General features: G+C 43.3%; 1 protein-coding gene across 1 annotated transcript in view; it reads right to left on the reverse strand.

Moving 5' to 3' along the window:
- The window catches only part of RELL1 (RELT like 1), a 60,544-nt gene that overhangs the window by 20,539 nt on the left and 21,855 nt on the right, over positions 1–18,150 (reverse strand). The window contains exons 2-4 of the mRNA XM_026508715.4: positions 10,210–10,434; positions 8,037–8,108; positions 921–978 (exon numbers count right to left, since the gene is read on the reverse strand). Coding sequence (XP_026364500.1) covers positions 921–978; positions 8,037–8,108; positions 10,210–10,434 — 355 coding nt within the window. The remainder of the gene's footprint in view (positions 1–920; positions 979–8,036; positions 8,109–10,209; positions 10,435–18,150) is intronic.

The following is an 18,150-nucleotide window of genomic DNA, read 5'->3' on the forward strand; positions in this document are numbered from 1 at the left end:
GTGTGGCCCACACTTTTACGCTCCAGTGTTTGTGCCCTGGGCTTTCTCCGCCCACAAGCAGGCTCTGCTTGTCACATGCCCGGCTCACACAGCGCTTCTGTGAACCTTCCCTGACTTCCCTCTGGCCCCACGGAGCCCCAAGAGCATCAGTGTTTGCTGCTCCTACAGCATGGCCGTGTTCCCCATCGTAAGGCCTCACGCCCAAGGCTCCATTCCCCATTAGCCTGAGCCCCCACCCCCCCCCCCGGGCCAAGGATCTGTGAAAGCCCACCTCCAGCACTGTGCCCAGCACGGAGCAGGCATTCAATAAATGCTCCTTGCTGAAGAAATAAAAAAAACTATATAGAAATACAGTTCTCTGTAATTAATTAGGAGGGACTATATGTCATCAACCCAACCAGCCTGATTTTCGCTTCATCGTCATTATTCATGGAGGTCTTTCAATGCCCCAGGCCCCTTGTCTTCCTTATAATAACCCAAGGAAGTGGGTACAATGGTTATCTCCATTTATAAATGATGGAACTTGAGCTCAGAGTGGTGAGTTAAGTTGCCCACAAAGAGATGGTCAATACATGGTGGAGGTGAGACTCCACCGACGTGCCCAACTGCAAAGCTGTTACTTCGTTATCATATCTCCAACACTGCAATCCTCAGCCAGGGCTGAATTCACCCCAGGGGACACTGACGATGCGGGGGGACATTCTGGGTTGTCACACAGAGTGAGGGAAGAGGACACCAACATCTAGTGAACAGAGCCCAGGTACGCTGATAAACCTCCCGCAATGTACAGGACAGTTGCCCACGGCAAAGAATTATCTGGCCCAAATGTCAACCATGCCAAAGCTGGAAAACCTGCTCCCGCAGATAACTGCAGGGAAAAAAAAAAAAAAGTGCCACTAAATTGGGGGAGATGCGCTCACCTTTCAGGGTCACCCAGGCTGTTATCTGCTACCATTGCCTTTAAAACATCAACGTTTGCTAAGGGGAAAAAAAAAAAAAAGAAAGTGAAGAATTAAAATGGAATGAATCACATGAGCAATCACAGAATTATCACATCAGAAAAGCTGCTGGAAGAAAAATAAAGAGAAGAAAAGCTGTTGGGAAAAGATCTGAGTTCCTTCAGTTCACAGGGCCCAGGAGTCCCAGAGAAGGTGGGGGAGTTTCTCAAGGGTTACCCCTGAAAACGGCACCATCTGCAGATAACTTTTACCACGCAGGCATTCGGTATGAGTGACAGAGAATCTACACAAAGGAAAACGGATCTACCCTTGAGCTGAGCTTCCCACACATCATTCCGATAGAACATAGAAAACGACTTTTCTTCCCCCTCCCAAACAAAAGGGAAATTTACACGCTGCTATTCCCCTGATTCAACTCACTTGGCTAAATAAATAGGGAGATGTATGTCTTAAGAGACCTGTGTTCTAATAACTTGCATGTGCCCAAACGATTAGCCTTAACCTCTGGATACCCATGTATTTGTCAAGTCTATCCCACATATAATCAGGGATGAGAGAGGGTTAATTTTCCAGGTGGGCCATTTGGCTTAGCTCAGCTTCGGGACCATACAAGACCTTAACTCTGGCCAGTTACCTTAAATTTCCAAGAGTTGGTCACACGTAGAGGTTACCTAATATGGACTGGATTAAATTAGACTTCTAATAATGTTAATTTAAAAAATCTGAATTTTTAGGTTGGGGGTAGGCTGTCCACCGAAGCAAATTGAATCTAAGCTTCTTGGGTCCTCACTCCACGCTCCGACTCCCCAGACACACATGTTCCTTCTGCCTCTTACAGAAAGACAGTTGGTCAAAGCCTCAAGGATGAAAGACTAAGTGAGTGTTCAAGTGTCTCTTGGATAGTTAATTGGCGAGGCCAAATGTTATTACTGACTCCTAACCTTTTCACTGATTTTTTTAAGTGCTGTTCTCATGAGGAACCACAAATTCTCCAGAGACGGAAGAATAAAAAATCACTATTTGCCATGTGAGCCAACAGCAACATTTCACATTTCACAGCTCAAATGACATCCCTGAAGGAAGAAAATTAACTCCAGTTTCAATGCTTCTGCTTTCAGGTATTAACAGTTACAGGTTTATATGGCACTTCTCAACCTTTTAAAAATTAAATTTAAGGGGTTTTTTCCCTAAGATTATATTTATTTATTTATTTGAGAGAGGGAAAGAGTACAAGAGGGAGGGGGAGGGGCAAAGGGAGAGGGAGATGCAGACTCCCAGCTCAGCAGGGAGCCCGATGTGGGACTCGATCCCAGGACCCTGGAATCATGACCTGAGCCGAGGGCAGACGCTTATCTGACTGAGCCACCCAGGCACCCCAAAATTTAAGTTTTTTAACTTAAATAATTATTGCCCCACCCAGGAGCCTTTTGCAACATCTTTTGCCTAATCACCTTCTTGCAAAACTATAATACTGCAGATATATATCTGTTTCTGTACTATACGTGTATCTGCGTTTTATATACAAAATAAGGGTTTTTGCCCCCATGATCCATTTTCCCCCTTCATAACCCTTGCAAATGCATTGGTTCTTTAAAAAGAAATAGCATACCATCTTTTCTGAAAGAAATACTCTTTGCCCTTCATGACTACCTGTGATGATATCCAAACACATTCCATAACATAAGTTTTGACCTAAATAAGACTCCTGTCTTATTTAGATCACCGAAAAAGTACTGAAATGGATTGGCAGTATCTTCTCCCATACAACAAAGACATGCTACCCTCTATTAGACAAACTTAAGTATAATCTAGTGATGTCAATCATTTTCCCTTTTAATTAATAATAAGGATTCAGAAAATTAATTTTTGTTTAGACAAAAGGTTTAGGGAAGACACACAATAATTTGCCAGTTGACACTTATTCTCTGCCATCATTTACTAAACTTCAAGACATTAAAAAGGGAAAACAACAAAAGGTATGAAAATAAAGATAGAACCAATAGCACTCACTTATCAGAATGAGCTTTTTAAAAACGAAAGCTTAAATAGTTGCCAGAGAAAATTAATCACCTATAAAATGATGACCTCCCTTAGAAACATGGGATCAGAAAATGATCAAGGAAGATTATTAAAATATATTAAAATCACTCCTAAAACTGTTTTTTAATAGACTTGTGTTGTTTCTTCTATATTCATGTATTCCTGGACCTCGCCCTATCTCTTAGAAAAATTTCAAAATGGCCCCTTGTTTGCGATGAGTGAATTCTTTTTAAGAGTAGGCTCAAGTTTCTGTGTAAACACCATTCACACCCTCCCTGTCTCAGGAGGTTTCCTGGGTTGAGAAAACTTTCTAAAGCAACCTTACCATTTGGACAGAAACACATGCTTTAATTTGGCTGTAACATTACTATGAAAGAGCAGTCATCTGATTAAGTTCTATTGAATACGTATCTCCTTATTACTCATTATTACAATAAGCAATAAAAGATCGTGTTCCCCTGCACTTGTCAACATCCTGTCAACTAGACTTCCCGTCCTGGGTTTCCAGAGAATGGGAGGAGTTAGTTACAGGGCAGACCTGTCAAGAACAGGAGAAATTTTCTAGAGGGTAATAATTTCATAAAATGCTTCCTCTCTTCTGTCCTGAATTTCTGCCTCATCCTAGGTATAAAGCAGTCAAAATCAGGCAAGAAGAATGCCATGTTTTCTCTCCTACCACTTTTCTCTTCAAAGATTCCCTCATGGAGCGCCCCAAATCTCCCAGGCAAGAACTATGGCCACAACCAAAATTAGAGTGCCACTGTGTGCCAGTTACTGCCGAAAGCTTTACAGACCTTATCGTGTTTGACTCTCCTGACAACTCCAAGAGAAGACAGAGTCATCATGCCCATTTTACAGATTCAGAGACTGAGGCCCTAAAAATCATAACTGACTGGCCAGAGTCACATACCAGTGTGAGAGACCTGGACACAAACCCTGGTCCATCTGACTCTAGGGTGCATGCTTTTGACCCTGATGTTCTCCTTTTTACTCCTTCAGTGTCCAAGTCTCTACCCAAACGGTTAATAGTTTAATGCTTCAAGGACGTTTGCATAATCGTTATAGCAAGTTTCGGAGACCTACTCGGTACTGATAATTCGTAACGGAATCCTTGCCATAATATAAAGTGAGCCCAAAGGTAAGAATTTCACAAAAGGATCCCTCTGCCTGGTGTGAATAACCGGGCGCACCTGGAGAATAATCACAGTACTCTTCGTTGTTACCAGATGAGACAGTTTAAGGGCCTGGCCGAGAGGCTGAGCTACGGACTTGTAGGTACTTTCCAAATGCCCACAGAACTCAAGAAAACCCCAATGACCACCCACACACTTTTCAATTCAATCTATTTAGAAAGATAAATTAAGGCTAGCACTGTGGTTAATCCAAGCCTTGAGATTAGCAAGAAAGTAATCAGTATGCAGGTCAGCTGATAAATTTATCCCTCAAGAGATTTATATAAACCAACCTGATTTGCAACATTTGAGACATGATATATTTAAGTCATAAACAATGTCACCATGAGTACAGGTGAACTATTACCCCATTAGCCAAATTAAAAATGCAAAGCAGAAGACGATTCATAAATCACGATTGCAAATGTTTTTAAATATGAAAATATAGGCAAAGAAAACCTAAATAAACATGGCAAATGGTAATGGATGGGTTGTACTTCATTCTATTCCTTTTTTTTTTTTTTCGATTTTAAAAGAAAAGTTATGGTAGGGTGTGCTTACAATTAAAAAAATGGAAAATTAAATTAACATCAGCAGGGAAGTCTAAATTGATACTAAGTTCAGAGACTGTTAATGACAAAGACAAAAAGATTAAAAATGCATTTGTTACACAGAGGATTCAGGCCTCAAAGCAAACTAAAAAGCTAGGTTATAAACTGGGAAGAGACCCAAGTATGGATCTAATTCTGCAGCTGTGGTTTGGGCACGGATGGAAGCTAGAGGTGGCCATGTCTGGAAAAGCGTTCCGGTGAGGTCAGATATCTCCTGGAGGCCAAGCAGAACCAAGGGCCACACAAAGGACAGAGCTGCCCCCCATCTTCACAGGTCACTGGACAAATCACAGGTAGACAAGTGAAAGCATGGACAGGGGAAGAGGGGAGAAAAAACTGGGGACCAGAGGAGGGAGAAGGAAAACATTGCCTTAGGTGTTATCCAATGGACCTACCGGTCATCGACGCAGAGGAAACAAAGAGGCTATTTCCCAAAAGGAAAAGGACAGTATTAAAATAGAAAAGGACAGGGGTGCTTGGGTGGTGCCGTTGGTTAAGCGTCCTCACTTGATCTCAGCTCAGGTCTTGATCTCAAGGGTCAGGAGTTCAAGCCCCACATGGGGCTCCACAATGGGCAAGGAGCCTACTTTTAAAAATAATAATAATAGATAATAAAATAAAATAAAATAAATAAAATAAAATAAAATAAAATAGAAAAGGACAGACCTATTTGCCCATGAGTGTGGGAGGTGAGGAAATTACACAGCATACTTGTTCCAGAGAGTCAAACGCTTCTCCTCTGGCTCAGTGAAGAGAGGGGGCCCACTGTTGGCACCACCCTGCCACACGCCGGCCGTGTGAGCTCTGGGCCTGTTTCCTTATCTGCAAAATGGGATGGCAAAAGGGCCTACCTACCTCCATAAGGTAGTTCCGAGAATTCAGTGAGTTAATGCTTAAGGAGTTTTATCAACTATCCCAGCTATACACTTTATCTCTTTGAACGGAAGATGCTGCCCATCCCCCCTTCCTGATACCAGGAAAGAGACGGTAACAGCAAGTGGTTCAGTACAAACTCTGGAGTCAAATCTCAGCTCTGCCACCTACCAGCATATGACATTGGCAAGTTAGTGTTGCACTGTGGGCCTCGCAGCTTCTCAACTGTAAAATGGGAATGAAGTATCTGAATCGTAAGGTTGTTAGTGCCTAGAAAGCCCTGAGAACAGGCCTGGCACACAGCAGAGAGTGCATAGTAGGAAGCTACACATAAGAACATCAGCCCTGGGGCGCCCAGGTGGCTCGGTCAGTTGGGCGTCTGCCTTCGGCTCAGGTCACGATCCTGGGGTCCTGGGATCGAATCTCCTGTTAGGCTCCTTGCTCATCTCCCTCTGCCCCTCCCTCTGCTCGTGCTCTCTCTCTCTCTCTTTCTCACCCTCTCAAATAAATAAAACCCTTGAATAAAAAAAGAAAAAAAAAGAACTTCAACCCCTGCAAAGTTTTCACGGTTTACTTATTTCTGATTCAACAGTCATAACCCACCTCACCCCACACTCACTAATTTAGCGGCTGGTCCAGCTCTTAGAAGCTCTGGTCCCAAAGGCCCAAGATCCCCAAAGCCATGTGAGTCAATGTCCAATGCACAAGGCACTCCGTGCCTCACTCGTGTACTGCTGTAACGGCTGGCGTTTCTACACCGAGAATGTATTTGTGTATTGCTTGTGCAAATTAAAAACCATTTTTTATGCAAAAGAAACGCACATCATTGAGTAGTACAGAAGAGCATCCCCAAATACTGTTCCTGAAGGAAGATCTCCGGAAGACAGAGATCCAAATCCAGGTGTTCTGGTCATTTTTGTTCTTACTTTAAACACCCTTCTATTAAAGTTGATGATCTGGTTTCACATCCTGCAGAAACGGAAAGCCAGCAATTATGAGAGAGAGGTCATGTTGTGTAGTTGAAAGTGACCCAGCGAGGGCCAGGCTGCTCACTAACCATGTGAACTCAACTACCTGGAGCCTTCATTTCTGCACCTGGAAAATGGGTGTAACAGTACTAACCTGAGAGGGCTATTTTGAGGATTAAATGAGATGACACCCATAAGGCGCACTGTAAAGAACAAGGAAAATTCTGCGGAACCATTTGAAATTGCTGTTTCTCTAAATCAAAAACACTGACCCACAGCCTGGGCCGCGCAGGTGCTCTCACTGACAGTGAGGGTATCGGGGTGGGGACCCCCAGGGAAGGGCTGCGGGCAGGACAGGTATTTACCAAGCAGGACAGAGGTGTATTACCTTTTGGACAAATGGCGTGGCTGCCTCAGCACACACGGCAGCCGTCAGCTCTGACGAGAGCCAAGCCAGAGCCCAAGGAAAATGTGTTCTTTTCGATTCTCAGGAGAACTCGAAGTATGGCGATCTGCAGCTACTGGGGATGTGGGCAAGGAGTTCCGCACACTCCAAAAGTTCCTGAGGGCCTCACCCTGGGCACTCTGCAATGGCATCCTACAGAGCTAACAGCCAGTGTTCAGAACAAGGACCCTCATTTATCTAATCAAGATTCAATTCATCCTCCATTTCTCAAGACAGGAGTTTACAGTACATTTCGGAGGGAAAAAATGCTTCCATCCACAAAGGTTAAACTTTTTAAAAGTTTGAACACTTAAGAATAGATGACAGAACAGGCAAATCCTAGAGACAGAAGCAGAGCAGGGTGCGAGACGACGGCTGGGGGAGGGCGGTGGGGCGGGCGACTGCGTCACGGGTACGGAGTTCCAGTTTGGCACGATGAAAACGTTCTGGAGCTGGGCCGTGCTGACAGCTGTACATCATTGCGAACGTACTTAATGCTGCTGAACGTTTTTAGGTTTTGTGTATTTTATCATAATTTTTTTAAAAGTACAAAAAAAGGAATACACAACATTTGAGCGCCTACCATCCTAAGCACCTTACGTGCAGGATGTCACAACTCTGCAATGAGGTAAATATTATTTATTACCCTCCTTTTACAGAGGAGGAAATGGAGACTCCATGAGGTAAAGTGACTTTCCCCAAATCAAGGTGAGGCCAGGATTTGAAGGTGAGCCTCCAGGGCTGGCTTTCTGCAAACACTCACACGCACGGACTCTTCAAAAACACACCTAGGTGAAATCCTCTTGGTGGGATAATCTGGAAGCTGACGTATTCGTGAGCTTAGGTAAAAGGTGCTGCCAATGTCCAGAAAGATCGACAGGACAGTTCATACAAATTCTGACTTTTTGAGGCAGGTTTTTAATAAAACATGAATACTGAATTGTTCTGGAACACTAAAACATCCATACCTTCGTTTTTCATGATGTAGTGGACAATCTGCCCAACGGTGTCACTGTTTTCATTTACACTGTCATTCAACTCTGAAAGAGAAGGGGGAGGGGAGAATGGGTTACAATCGGTCCCCTCTGTCGAGGCACTGAGACCTCGCTCAGCAGTCTCCAGAAAGGCCCGCCGTGGCGCTAAGGGATGAGGCTTTCTTGCGTCAACCCCAAACTGTCTGACACACAGCCCAGAGTGACTTCCCTGGCATGACAGGCGTACAAGTCCCAGAATTACCCATCAACCTCTTCTCAAGTCCAAGCACCCACTCCCTTTCATGCATGTGTATCAGTCCTTACTACTATAGTTCTCTCTCACCACTTCCTTAAACCCTGAGAGGAAACGGGACGAAAACTGTTAATCAAAAGATGAAATTCTCCTTGGATTTTATTTTAATTGCAGACATACTATATAAATTTAGAGTACGAATTTCTTTTTTAAGTTCGGTCATTATTCACCCATGTTTGGGAGATTCTCCTTTCATTTACATACACTTCCAAATGACCTAAATTTTGGCTGTGGTTATTTGCCCACAAACTCCGTTTACCGTAGGAGACTCTGTATATGTGACAGTCTCTGAAGAAAAATCAAACCTCCACCCTGAAATAATTTCAGGGAGGAAGGAAAAGGGAGGGATCCTAGTTCTCAGAGAACGAATCAAGGTGTGCAATGTCCTACTCGTGTCCCTGGAAAAGTGTCTTCCCCATTCATAGTCGGCTTCCTCCTCCATGAAAATGCACATTTGGTCGGACAGTGCAAATGCTGCCGGCTAAGCCAGCCTACAGAGCGTCTGTGAAGCGGGGGGAGGCTCCCTTTCTGTTGACAAACACTCAGCTCTGGTTTGCTCATAAGCTACCCATGACTCATCCTGCAACTGGGTGCTTTCTCTGCCTCAAAGGTCAGTGGGGGTGGGAAAAACCAACAGGCCAGCAGGCTGGCAAGGAAGGAAAAATCTCCCCCCACTCCACCCGTTGGCTCTCTTGAAAGGACCCACTCCAAATGCCCCCTTCTGCAAAAACAGCCTTTTGAGGAGCTGAAAGGATATGGAAGGTTAGCTACTCCCCAAAATCCAAGTCAGAAAACGTCCCTAAAGGATGGTTGAAAAGAACATCTATAGAGAAAACAGGATTTTATTTCTTGGGTTTTTCCCAAACACTACCTAACAACTCCATGTTAAGAGGAAAAGGGAAGACACCCTCAAATTAATACTAAGGCACCATTTCTTACCATACGTTTACAGCACTGTTGACACAACTATTTACTTAATAAATATAAATTCCAATCCCAGAGATTTAAGATAGAACTCCCCCAGCAAAAGTAATACCACAAAAGTGGTGAGAGCTATTTAAATTCCCCATTATTCTCATTAGAATCTCTCTCAATAATAATAGTAAGGATTAATATTTACTGAGTGGCCATATGTGCCAAACACCAAATGTATCTTCTCTCTAAATTCCACAATAATCCTACAAGATGGAGATTACTGCCCTCATTTAAATTAAATTAAAATTTTAATTAAATTGGCATTAAATTAACTAAGATCAAATTCCAGTTAAACTACACATAGCAGAAGTTCGGAGCATATGTAACTTGCCCAAAGCCACAAGGAATGAGCTGGTAGGTGTTTAATAAGTGAAAGCCAGGTTTCAAGCTCCAGGTGTGGTTACTACGAAATCTATAGTGACATGCCACCATACCACCTATTATTAAGATAGACCATTTTGGGGGCACCTGGGTGGCTCAGTTGGTTAAGTGTCTGATTTCGGCACAGGTCGTGAGATCGAGGCCCTAGAAAGCCTCCATGCTGAGTGTGGAGCCTGCTTAAGATTCTCACTCTCCCTCTGCCCCTTTACTCCCATTATCTCTCTCTCTAAAAAAAAAAAAAAAAAAGGTGGGTCATTTTGCTTCCTAGAGATGAAAGTATCTATGACTGATTCCTCATTTAAAAATCGCCCTCATTTGGGGCACCTGTTGGCTCCGTCAATAGAGCATGTGACTCCTGATCTCCGGGTTGTGAGTTTGAGCCCCACGTTGGGTGTTCCAAATACTTAGAAATAAAATCTTTCAAAAAAAAAAAAAAAAAAACAAACAAACGAAAATCACCCCCCCCCCCATCTCCATAAAAAGGATGCAGGTATTTACCTATCTTTTCAACCTTTTCCTCTTCCACCTCTTGCTCGGCTTCTGTTGTACAACGATAGCCCTTCTTCTTAAGCAGATGGCAGATGAGGACGCCAAACAGACCCATGATGAAGAACACAGGGACCAGCGCATACGCGATATACTCTGGGTGTCCATTCCCAGTATTGTTGGTGGGCGCCGGGGTGGTCTCTGTTCTGGAGTGCAGCGTGCGGCTGCCACCGTTGTCTACACAAAGAAACACACGCGGTTGCGTCAGACGTCTGTCGGGGGCAAGAAAAACCTGACGACCCTGGGCAACGTTCACACAAGTCGGCTCCCAAAACCACGGGCCGCGCAGACACTGGCGGGGCTGGCAGCGCAGAACGCAGGCTGAGGGCCAGGCTTGGCTGAAAGTCCGAGTTCCCATCCTGTCCCTACTACTCACGAACTACGTCCCACCCGGTGTCATTTCTTTTAAAACCTCACAAGCCAGCCTCTGCTTCTTCGCCTGCAGCAGGACCTACCCATCTCGGAAGCATGTTTAAGCGCAGTGTCAAGCACAAAGGAAACACAGAAGCATTTGGTGGCATTATAGCAGAGCGCTGAGTAGTTGAGAGCATGGACCCAGGAGCCTTGGGTTCAAGTCCTGACTGCCATCTAGCAGCCGTGCAATAACTTAGCACCTACGTGACTCGGTTTCTTGTGAAATGGGCATACTCATTAGAACCTACCCACCCTTCCAGGGTGTCATGAAGATGAAATAAACACATGGAAAACACTGACAACCATTTCTACAACATAATAAATGCTCAACTACACGGCAGGTACCATTCTAGGCACTTGTGAGATGTCACTGAGACAGACAAAGATGCTTGTCCTCATGGAGCTTATGTTTTAGAAGGACTTAGTGAACTGACAGATCTAGAATATGGAAAAGAGAGAAAAATCCAGGACGGCATCAAGATTTTGGCCCAGGGGGACAAACACAAAAATGGAAGGCTGTGTATTTTTGGTTCGTGCACTTATCCAAATTAAAATTCATCGTCTGCCCATCATGTGAAAGGCACAAGGCTGGGCACTGGATATAGTGAGAAACAACATGACTCGGCCAAGAACATCTCAGAACGTGTAGAGGAGCATCAGAAACGGTCCCAGAAGAAACGCGTGGGCAGGTCATCACACACTAAGAGAAATGCTGTTGAAGGTATACACGGGGCAAGAGGAGAAAAAAAGAACAGTGAGGACCTATTTTATGACTTCAAAAATAGGGCAGCTAGGAAAGAGCTGACTATGTAGAAAAGCAGCAAAGTACCAGCTCACAGACACAAAATGAGAAGAGAATCATCAAACGAAGGAGAGGGTCAGGTAGGATGAGGAGTAAAGAAAAATGTGAGATTTGACTGAAATGAAGTGTGCTTATTTGGAATACTCAGATTCTAAAGTGATGAAATAAAGTTCTTTCTCTACATCAGGGAGATTCATAATGTTGCTTAAGAAACCCAGAAACTGGAAAACTAGATATGTTTAATTATAAGCTCTCTCAGAGTGTTTTGGTTAAAAAAAGGGTCTGTGTGGCAATGACTGTATGGGACAAATGTCAGGTGTGAAATAACCACATTTCATCACCACAAACGGTATCAAACAGAAGCCCAATTTGCAAACCAGAGGCCAAACAAGGAAGGGCTATCAATCCTTCAAATGGAAATACACATTACCTTTGAACAGGAAAGGAAACTGCTGGTTTCTGAGGTTTGTACAAGGTTCCATTCATTATTTTATCAGGCAACCTCTAGAATTGGAGATAACCGATATCTTTTTCTGATTTATCTTCCAGGAATCAATATATTAAATGAATGAACAAACAAATGGAAGTACACACACACACACACACACACACACTTCCCTAAGTATATGCAAATATATCATCTAACTTAGGATTTACTACCAGTCTTTTAGTAAAAACCAGAAACATTTCTTTAGTTCCTTTTACAATTCCAAGTCAGTCTTATTTATTAATTTCTTTTTAATACCACATATTCTACGCAACAGGAAGAGGTGAAGCAGACAACCTCTAAGACTGAGAGAGTTTTACTCAGAGTCAGTCTGTTTCAATCTGGAGGTGATAACCAATGCTCTTTGGGGGGCACTAGGAACGGAGGAAAGCAGAAGGGCTCGGAATTGGAGCCAACAGCTCCTCCTGAATCAGGTGGTTGAGAATGTGTCTTCATTAATTCGACATGTAGCAAACCCTTGCAGATACTACATATTTAGAGTTTGTGATTTACAAACAGGTATCAGTCACTTAATCTCGTAATTATTGTACCATGGAAAAGCTGAAGAAGGTATGAATCTAAATTAGGGAAACATGAATTACAGAGAGATGCCATATAGCACTGAGGTTACAAGGTCAGACTGCTCGGCATAAATAACAGCTTGGCCACCTCCAAGGGACGTCACCTTGGGCAAGTTATTTAACTGTTCTGTCCTCAGTTCCCTCATGATGAAATAAAATCAGAATGACTGTACCTTTCTATGATGATTTTAAAACATGGCCCCATATTCTCTGATCTTGCTCCAATGGAAAAGTCTGTATCTCCTCCCCTTGACTATATCCTCTGAGCTCTGCCTGACCAATAGAATAGGTTGGAGTGATGCTTTGTCAGTTTCCAAGCCCCAGACCCTAAGAAACTGACAGCTTCCACTTCCTGCCTCTTGGGGCACTTGGTTTTGGAACGCAGTTACCATGCTGTAAGGAAACCCAAGCTTCCCCAAGGAAAGAAACCATTAACAGTCATCAGCTTGCCAACTATGTAAATGAGCCATCCTAGAAGTAGACTCTATCGTCCCAGCTAATGCCACATGGAGCAAACGTGTGGAGCAAACATGAGCTGTTTCTGATGAACCCTGCCCCAGGTGGAGACTCCTAAGCAAAGTGAGTGACTGTTGCTGTTTTAAGACACTAAGCTTTGAGATGATTTATTACACACCAATAGTAACTAGAAGACTACCTTATGGAGTCATTGTGAGGATTTAAATATACTAATATATAAAGCACTTAGAAGAATGTTTAGGAAGACACAGCAATGTAAAAGTATTTAGCCACCATCTTGATAGAACTGTACTATCCAGTATGGTAGCCACTAGCCACAAGTAGCTATTCAAATTGAAGTCAACTAAAATGAGATAAAATTAAGAATTCAGTTTCTCAGTCACATTAATCACATTTTAAGCATTCAGTAGTCACATGTGGCTAACTGCTACCATACTGGACAAGTCAGAAAAAGAACATTTTCATCAATCCCAAAAGTTCTAATGGACAGCCCTGTCATAGGCTACAAAGAACCGCTGTAAGGCAGTTGACTGGACAATCTAATGTGATCTACCGTAGCAATTCAATAAAAATAACTTTAAAAGCACAAAGGAACTATTCACAAAGAATGCCTTATAACACCTGTCAACTTAGGTAAGCTCAGCTTTCCTTCCATTTACACTAATAACTTGTTTAGAAACACTGGCCATCTTTCTCGTTCACCTCCAGCTGAATCATAGCTGAATTACAAACAAATTATTTGAGTCCAAAGTCATAGCAAAGGTTGTTGCCGCATTATTTATAAGTCAAAAGAAAATGACAAAACCTCAATATTTGACAGTGGAATAATAAGAAAATATCTAAGTCAATCACTGTCTACCCATTTGATGGAATAATATTCATCATTTAAAATTATTTATAAAGATTTTGTGAAGATATGAGAAAACACTTAAGACACAATGTTGAATTTAGAAAGCTTAATTCAGGGGTGCCCAGGTGGCTCAGTCAGTTAAGCGTCTGGCTCTTGATTTCAGCTCGGGTCATGATCTCAGCATCCTGAAATCGAGTCCCACATTGAGCTCTGAGCTCAGTAGAGTCTGCTTGGGAGTCTTTCCCTCTTCCTCTGCCCCTCTCCCCACTCTCTCTCTCTAAAATGAACAAATAGGGGCACCTGGATGGCACACTGCCATCAGCTCAGGTCACGATCCCAGGGTCCTGGGATTGAGCCCTGCCTTGGGCTCCTAGCTCAGCAGGGAGCCTGCTTCTCCCCCCCCCATTCCTCCCCTTGCTTGTATGCTTGTGCTCTCCCTCTCTCTCAAATAAATAGTCTTTAAAATAAAATTTAAAAAATAAAATAAAATAAATCTTTAAAAAAAAGAGAGAAAAGCTTGATTCAACATTTTACATACAGTAACGTCCAACTAGTTTTTTAAAAAACCCATGAAGGCATAAAATGTACAAAGCAATGACCAAAATATTAAGTGATTCCAGTTAATTGAATAAGAGGATAATTTTAAATTTTATTTTTATACTTATCTGTAATTTTCCAAAATTCATATGTATTACTTTTGTACCAAGGAGGTGGAAAGATATAAAGCAGAGATTGTCAGCCATTTGGGAATCACAGACCCCTTTGAAAACCTATCTTCCGGGGTCGCGCCGTCGTTAAGCGTCTGCCTTCAGCTTAGGGCGTGATCCTGGCGTTCCGGGATCGAGCCCCACATCAGGCTCCTCCGCTAGGAGCCTGCTACTTCCTCTCCCACTCCCCGTGCTTGTGTTCCCTCTCGCTGGCTGTCTCTGTCTCTGTCAAATAAATAAATAAAATCTTAAAAAAAAAAAAAAAAAAGAAAGAAAGAAAAGAAAACCTATCTTCCTATGAAGGTTCCCATTCCAAAATTATGCCTCCAAGTTCTATGAGCTCTGAACCCCAAGTTCATATACGGGCAACCGACTTGATAAGGACAATGCTCCAGTTTCTGCTTGAGTAACATGGTGGACACGGATGCCATTCATCGAGATAGGAAATAACTTTAAAAAAAAGGAGGTTTGCTTGGTGTTGAATTTTACCTCCCTTGCAATTCAAATGTTGACAGGCACAAAGGGAAAACACCATGTGACGATAAAGGCAGAGATGGGACGATGCTTCTAAAAGCCAAAGAATGCCAAAGATTGCGAGCAAGCCACCAGCAACTAGGAGAGAGGCATGAAATAGATTCTTCACAGCCCTCAGAAGAAAGCAACCCTGCCAATCTTGATCTTGGAATCCTAGCCTCCAGACTGTGAGATAATAAACTTCTCTTGTTTAAGCCACCCAGTTTACGGTACTATGTTACAGCAGCCCTGGCAAACTAATATACTTGGCATGGAAAGGACAATATCACGAGTTCGGTTTTGAACATGTGGAGATAGAGGTAAGCATGGGGACAACCAGATGGAAATATCCATTGAGCAACCAGATCTAGTCCATGAGGAAGCTGAGGAAGAGAAGCCAGGCTCTTCTCTAGAACACAGAAGATAGTCTGAAGAAGGAATGAGCAGTCAGCTAGGTCAGATGCTGTAACAGAGTAATTAAAATAGGAAGGAAATGGAAAATGGTGCAGCCGCTGTGTAAAACAATATGGCGGTTCCTCAAAAAGTTAAAAATAGAACTACCCTATGACCCAGCAGTCCCACTTAGCCTATTTATCCAAAAGGACTGAAATCAGGATCTTAAAGAGATATCTGCCTCCCATGCTCACTGCAGTATTTTTTACAATAGCCAAGACATGGAAACAACCTAAATGTTCACTGATGGCTGAACAGATAAAGAAAACATGGTGTATACATACAATCGAATCCCATTCGACCTTTAAAAAAGGAAATACGGCCATAGGCAACAATATAGATGAACCCGGAGGACATTACATTACGCGAAAAAAGCCAGTCACAGAAGGACAAATACTGCATGATTCCACTTTAGGAGCCATCTAAAATAATCAAATATATCGAAGCAGAGAGTCAAACGGTGGTTGCCAGGAGTGAGGGGAGGCGAAAATGGGTAGCTGCCATTCAACGGGTGTGACGTTTCCGTCATGCTTTATGACATGGTACCTAACTCTTAATACTGGATCCTGCACTTACAATTTTGTTTAGAGGGTTGATCTCACGTTAAATGTTCTTAACACAATTTAAAAAAAGAAACAAGAAACAAACAACCTAAGAAGACTCTTTAGAAAAAGAATCGACAAGTCCTCAGACAAATCAGGCAACAAAGAAGAACTCACGGGAAACCATTAGTTTCTAATTTAGGAAGCCACTGGAATTTTTTTAACTTTCTCCTTGTTGTACTTTACTCTCTGTTTTTCTGTACTATCTTGAAGTAAACTTAAAAATTCCAAAACAAATAAATACATACATACAATGAAAAAATAAATTAAGTAGAAAGGAAAAACGATCCACAGGAGATCTTCGTGGTCTCGGAGAGCACAATTTTTCAGTTAGCCTGGAAGGTAAGACTAGATTCCCTGAGTTGAAGAATAGAGACTAGGCTGTTTACTCTTTCTGGAAGCCCAAAAGGAGCAAAAAAAAAAAAAAAAAAAAAAAAATGATGAGAGGAAGAAATTTCTGTTTGGAGGTTTGTTTTGCTCTTAAGTGGCTGAAACCAATGTATGTATAGACAGAAGGAGCAAGAGGGAGAGCCTGAGAGAGAATAAGGAGTGATGGTCTTGAGAAGATTTCCATACGAAAAAGACGAAACAATGGAACAGAAAAAAAATAAAAAGACCCACTTCTTCGTGAAGCCGCGGGTCTGTGAGTTAGAGCCCTCACTGGCAGGCTGAAGGACGCTGAGGGGGCAGGGTGCAGGGTATCCTCCATTTTCTCTCACAATAAATGAGAAGAGATGACGTCTGTTGAGACTGGGGGGCACAGGGCAGAAGAGCAGCCCACGGAGGCAGGGAGGCCTGGCGGAGAGACTGAGGGGACGGGAGAGGGCAGGCATTCAGGGCACAGCCCAGAGGCGCACCCCAATGCTCCGGCCTGGGTAACCGTGCGGAGAAGTCCAGACAAGGTGGCAAGCCCAGCACAGTCAGGGGACCAGCACAGTCCAAACAGAAAGCAGACAGAGCCGTGGTAAGGAAGGGAATGGTTTGGGGTGAGCTGATGTTCCGGAAGGGATGGAAGTATGGCTCAGAGAAGTTCGTGTCTCTATTACCACTAACAACAACCACCACATTTACGGAGCATTTACGAGCCAGCACTGAGCTAACCCCGAGTCTTCCCAATAACCCCAGCACATGGTTAGAGCTCTGTCCTCACATTACAGATGGGAAAGGAGGCGCAGGAAGGCAGAGCAGCCTTCCCAAGGTCACACTGCTACTCCGTGCCAGTGCCTGGATTCAAACCAGACAGCCTGTCTCCTGCCTGCATTTCTACTGTTTCCTCTTACCTTCTGGAAGCCTTGGTCTCTGCACACGTAGAACTGGGCTTCTGACTGGGCACCATGCAACTACAAATGCCTGCATAAGGTCTACTTTAATTCATTTTCTTTCGACAATATTTCATCACTTAGCGACTCTTCTGTTAAAATGAGAAATGCTGGTTTGCTCTCATATTTCACAACTTAGATTCGAGGCTCCCCAAACTTCAAAACTATGGGTTCCAATGAGCCCAGCAGGAAGTAGGATAGGTGTCAAAAATGTCCAACACCAGACTCCAAAGCAGTTTACAGGATGAACAACTACAAAATTGCTTTTTGGCCCCCATCGCTGACCCCCCTCCCCACTCCAACATCATGGCTCACCCGACAGAGTCCATAACCCCACGTCCACTCAGCCTATTCAAACACAAGCCCGTGGCCTCATCTCGAGCGCGCCCTGGCCACAGCAAGAGCCAGTGAAGCAGGAAGCTCTTGGCTCTCACTGATAAATGTGATTCCCTTCCACAACATTACAAGAAAAAAATGTTCAACCCAAGCCAGCATTTATCAAACTCCTTTGGGTTTTTCCCAGACCTGGTCAGGTTTGGTTAATTCACTGCATTTTGAGGACCCACTCAACTGTATTGTGTTCTGCCCAGATCCCATTAAGAAGGTCACAAAAGAAGATGTGGTATAAAAAAGCTTGTAGACGCCAAGGAACTGAGGAAGAGGGCTCAGGAATGGCTGCAGGTCAACC

This window comes from Ursus arctos, unplaced genomic scaffold (genome assembly GCF_023065955.2).
Source record: "Ursus arctos isolate Adak ecotype North America unplaced genomic scaffold, UrsArc2.0 scaffold_9, whole genome shotgun sequence".
Classification (NCBI taxonomy): domain Eukaryota; kingdom Metazoa; phylum Chordata; class Mammalia; order Carnivora; family Ursidae; genus Ursus; species Ursus arctos.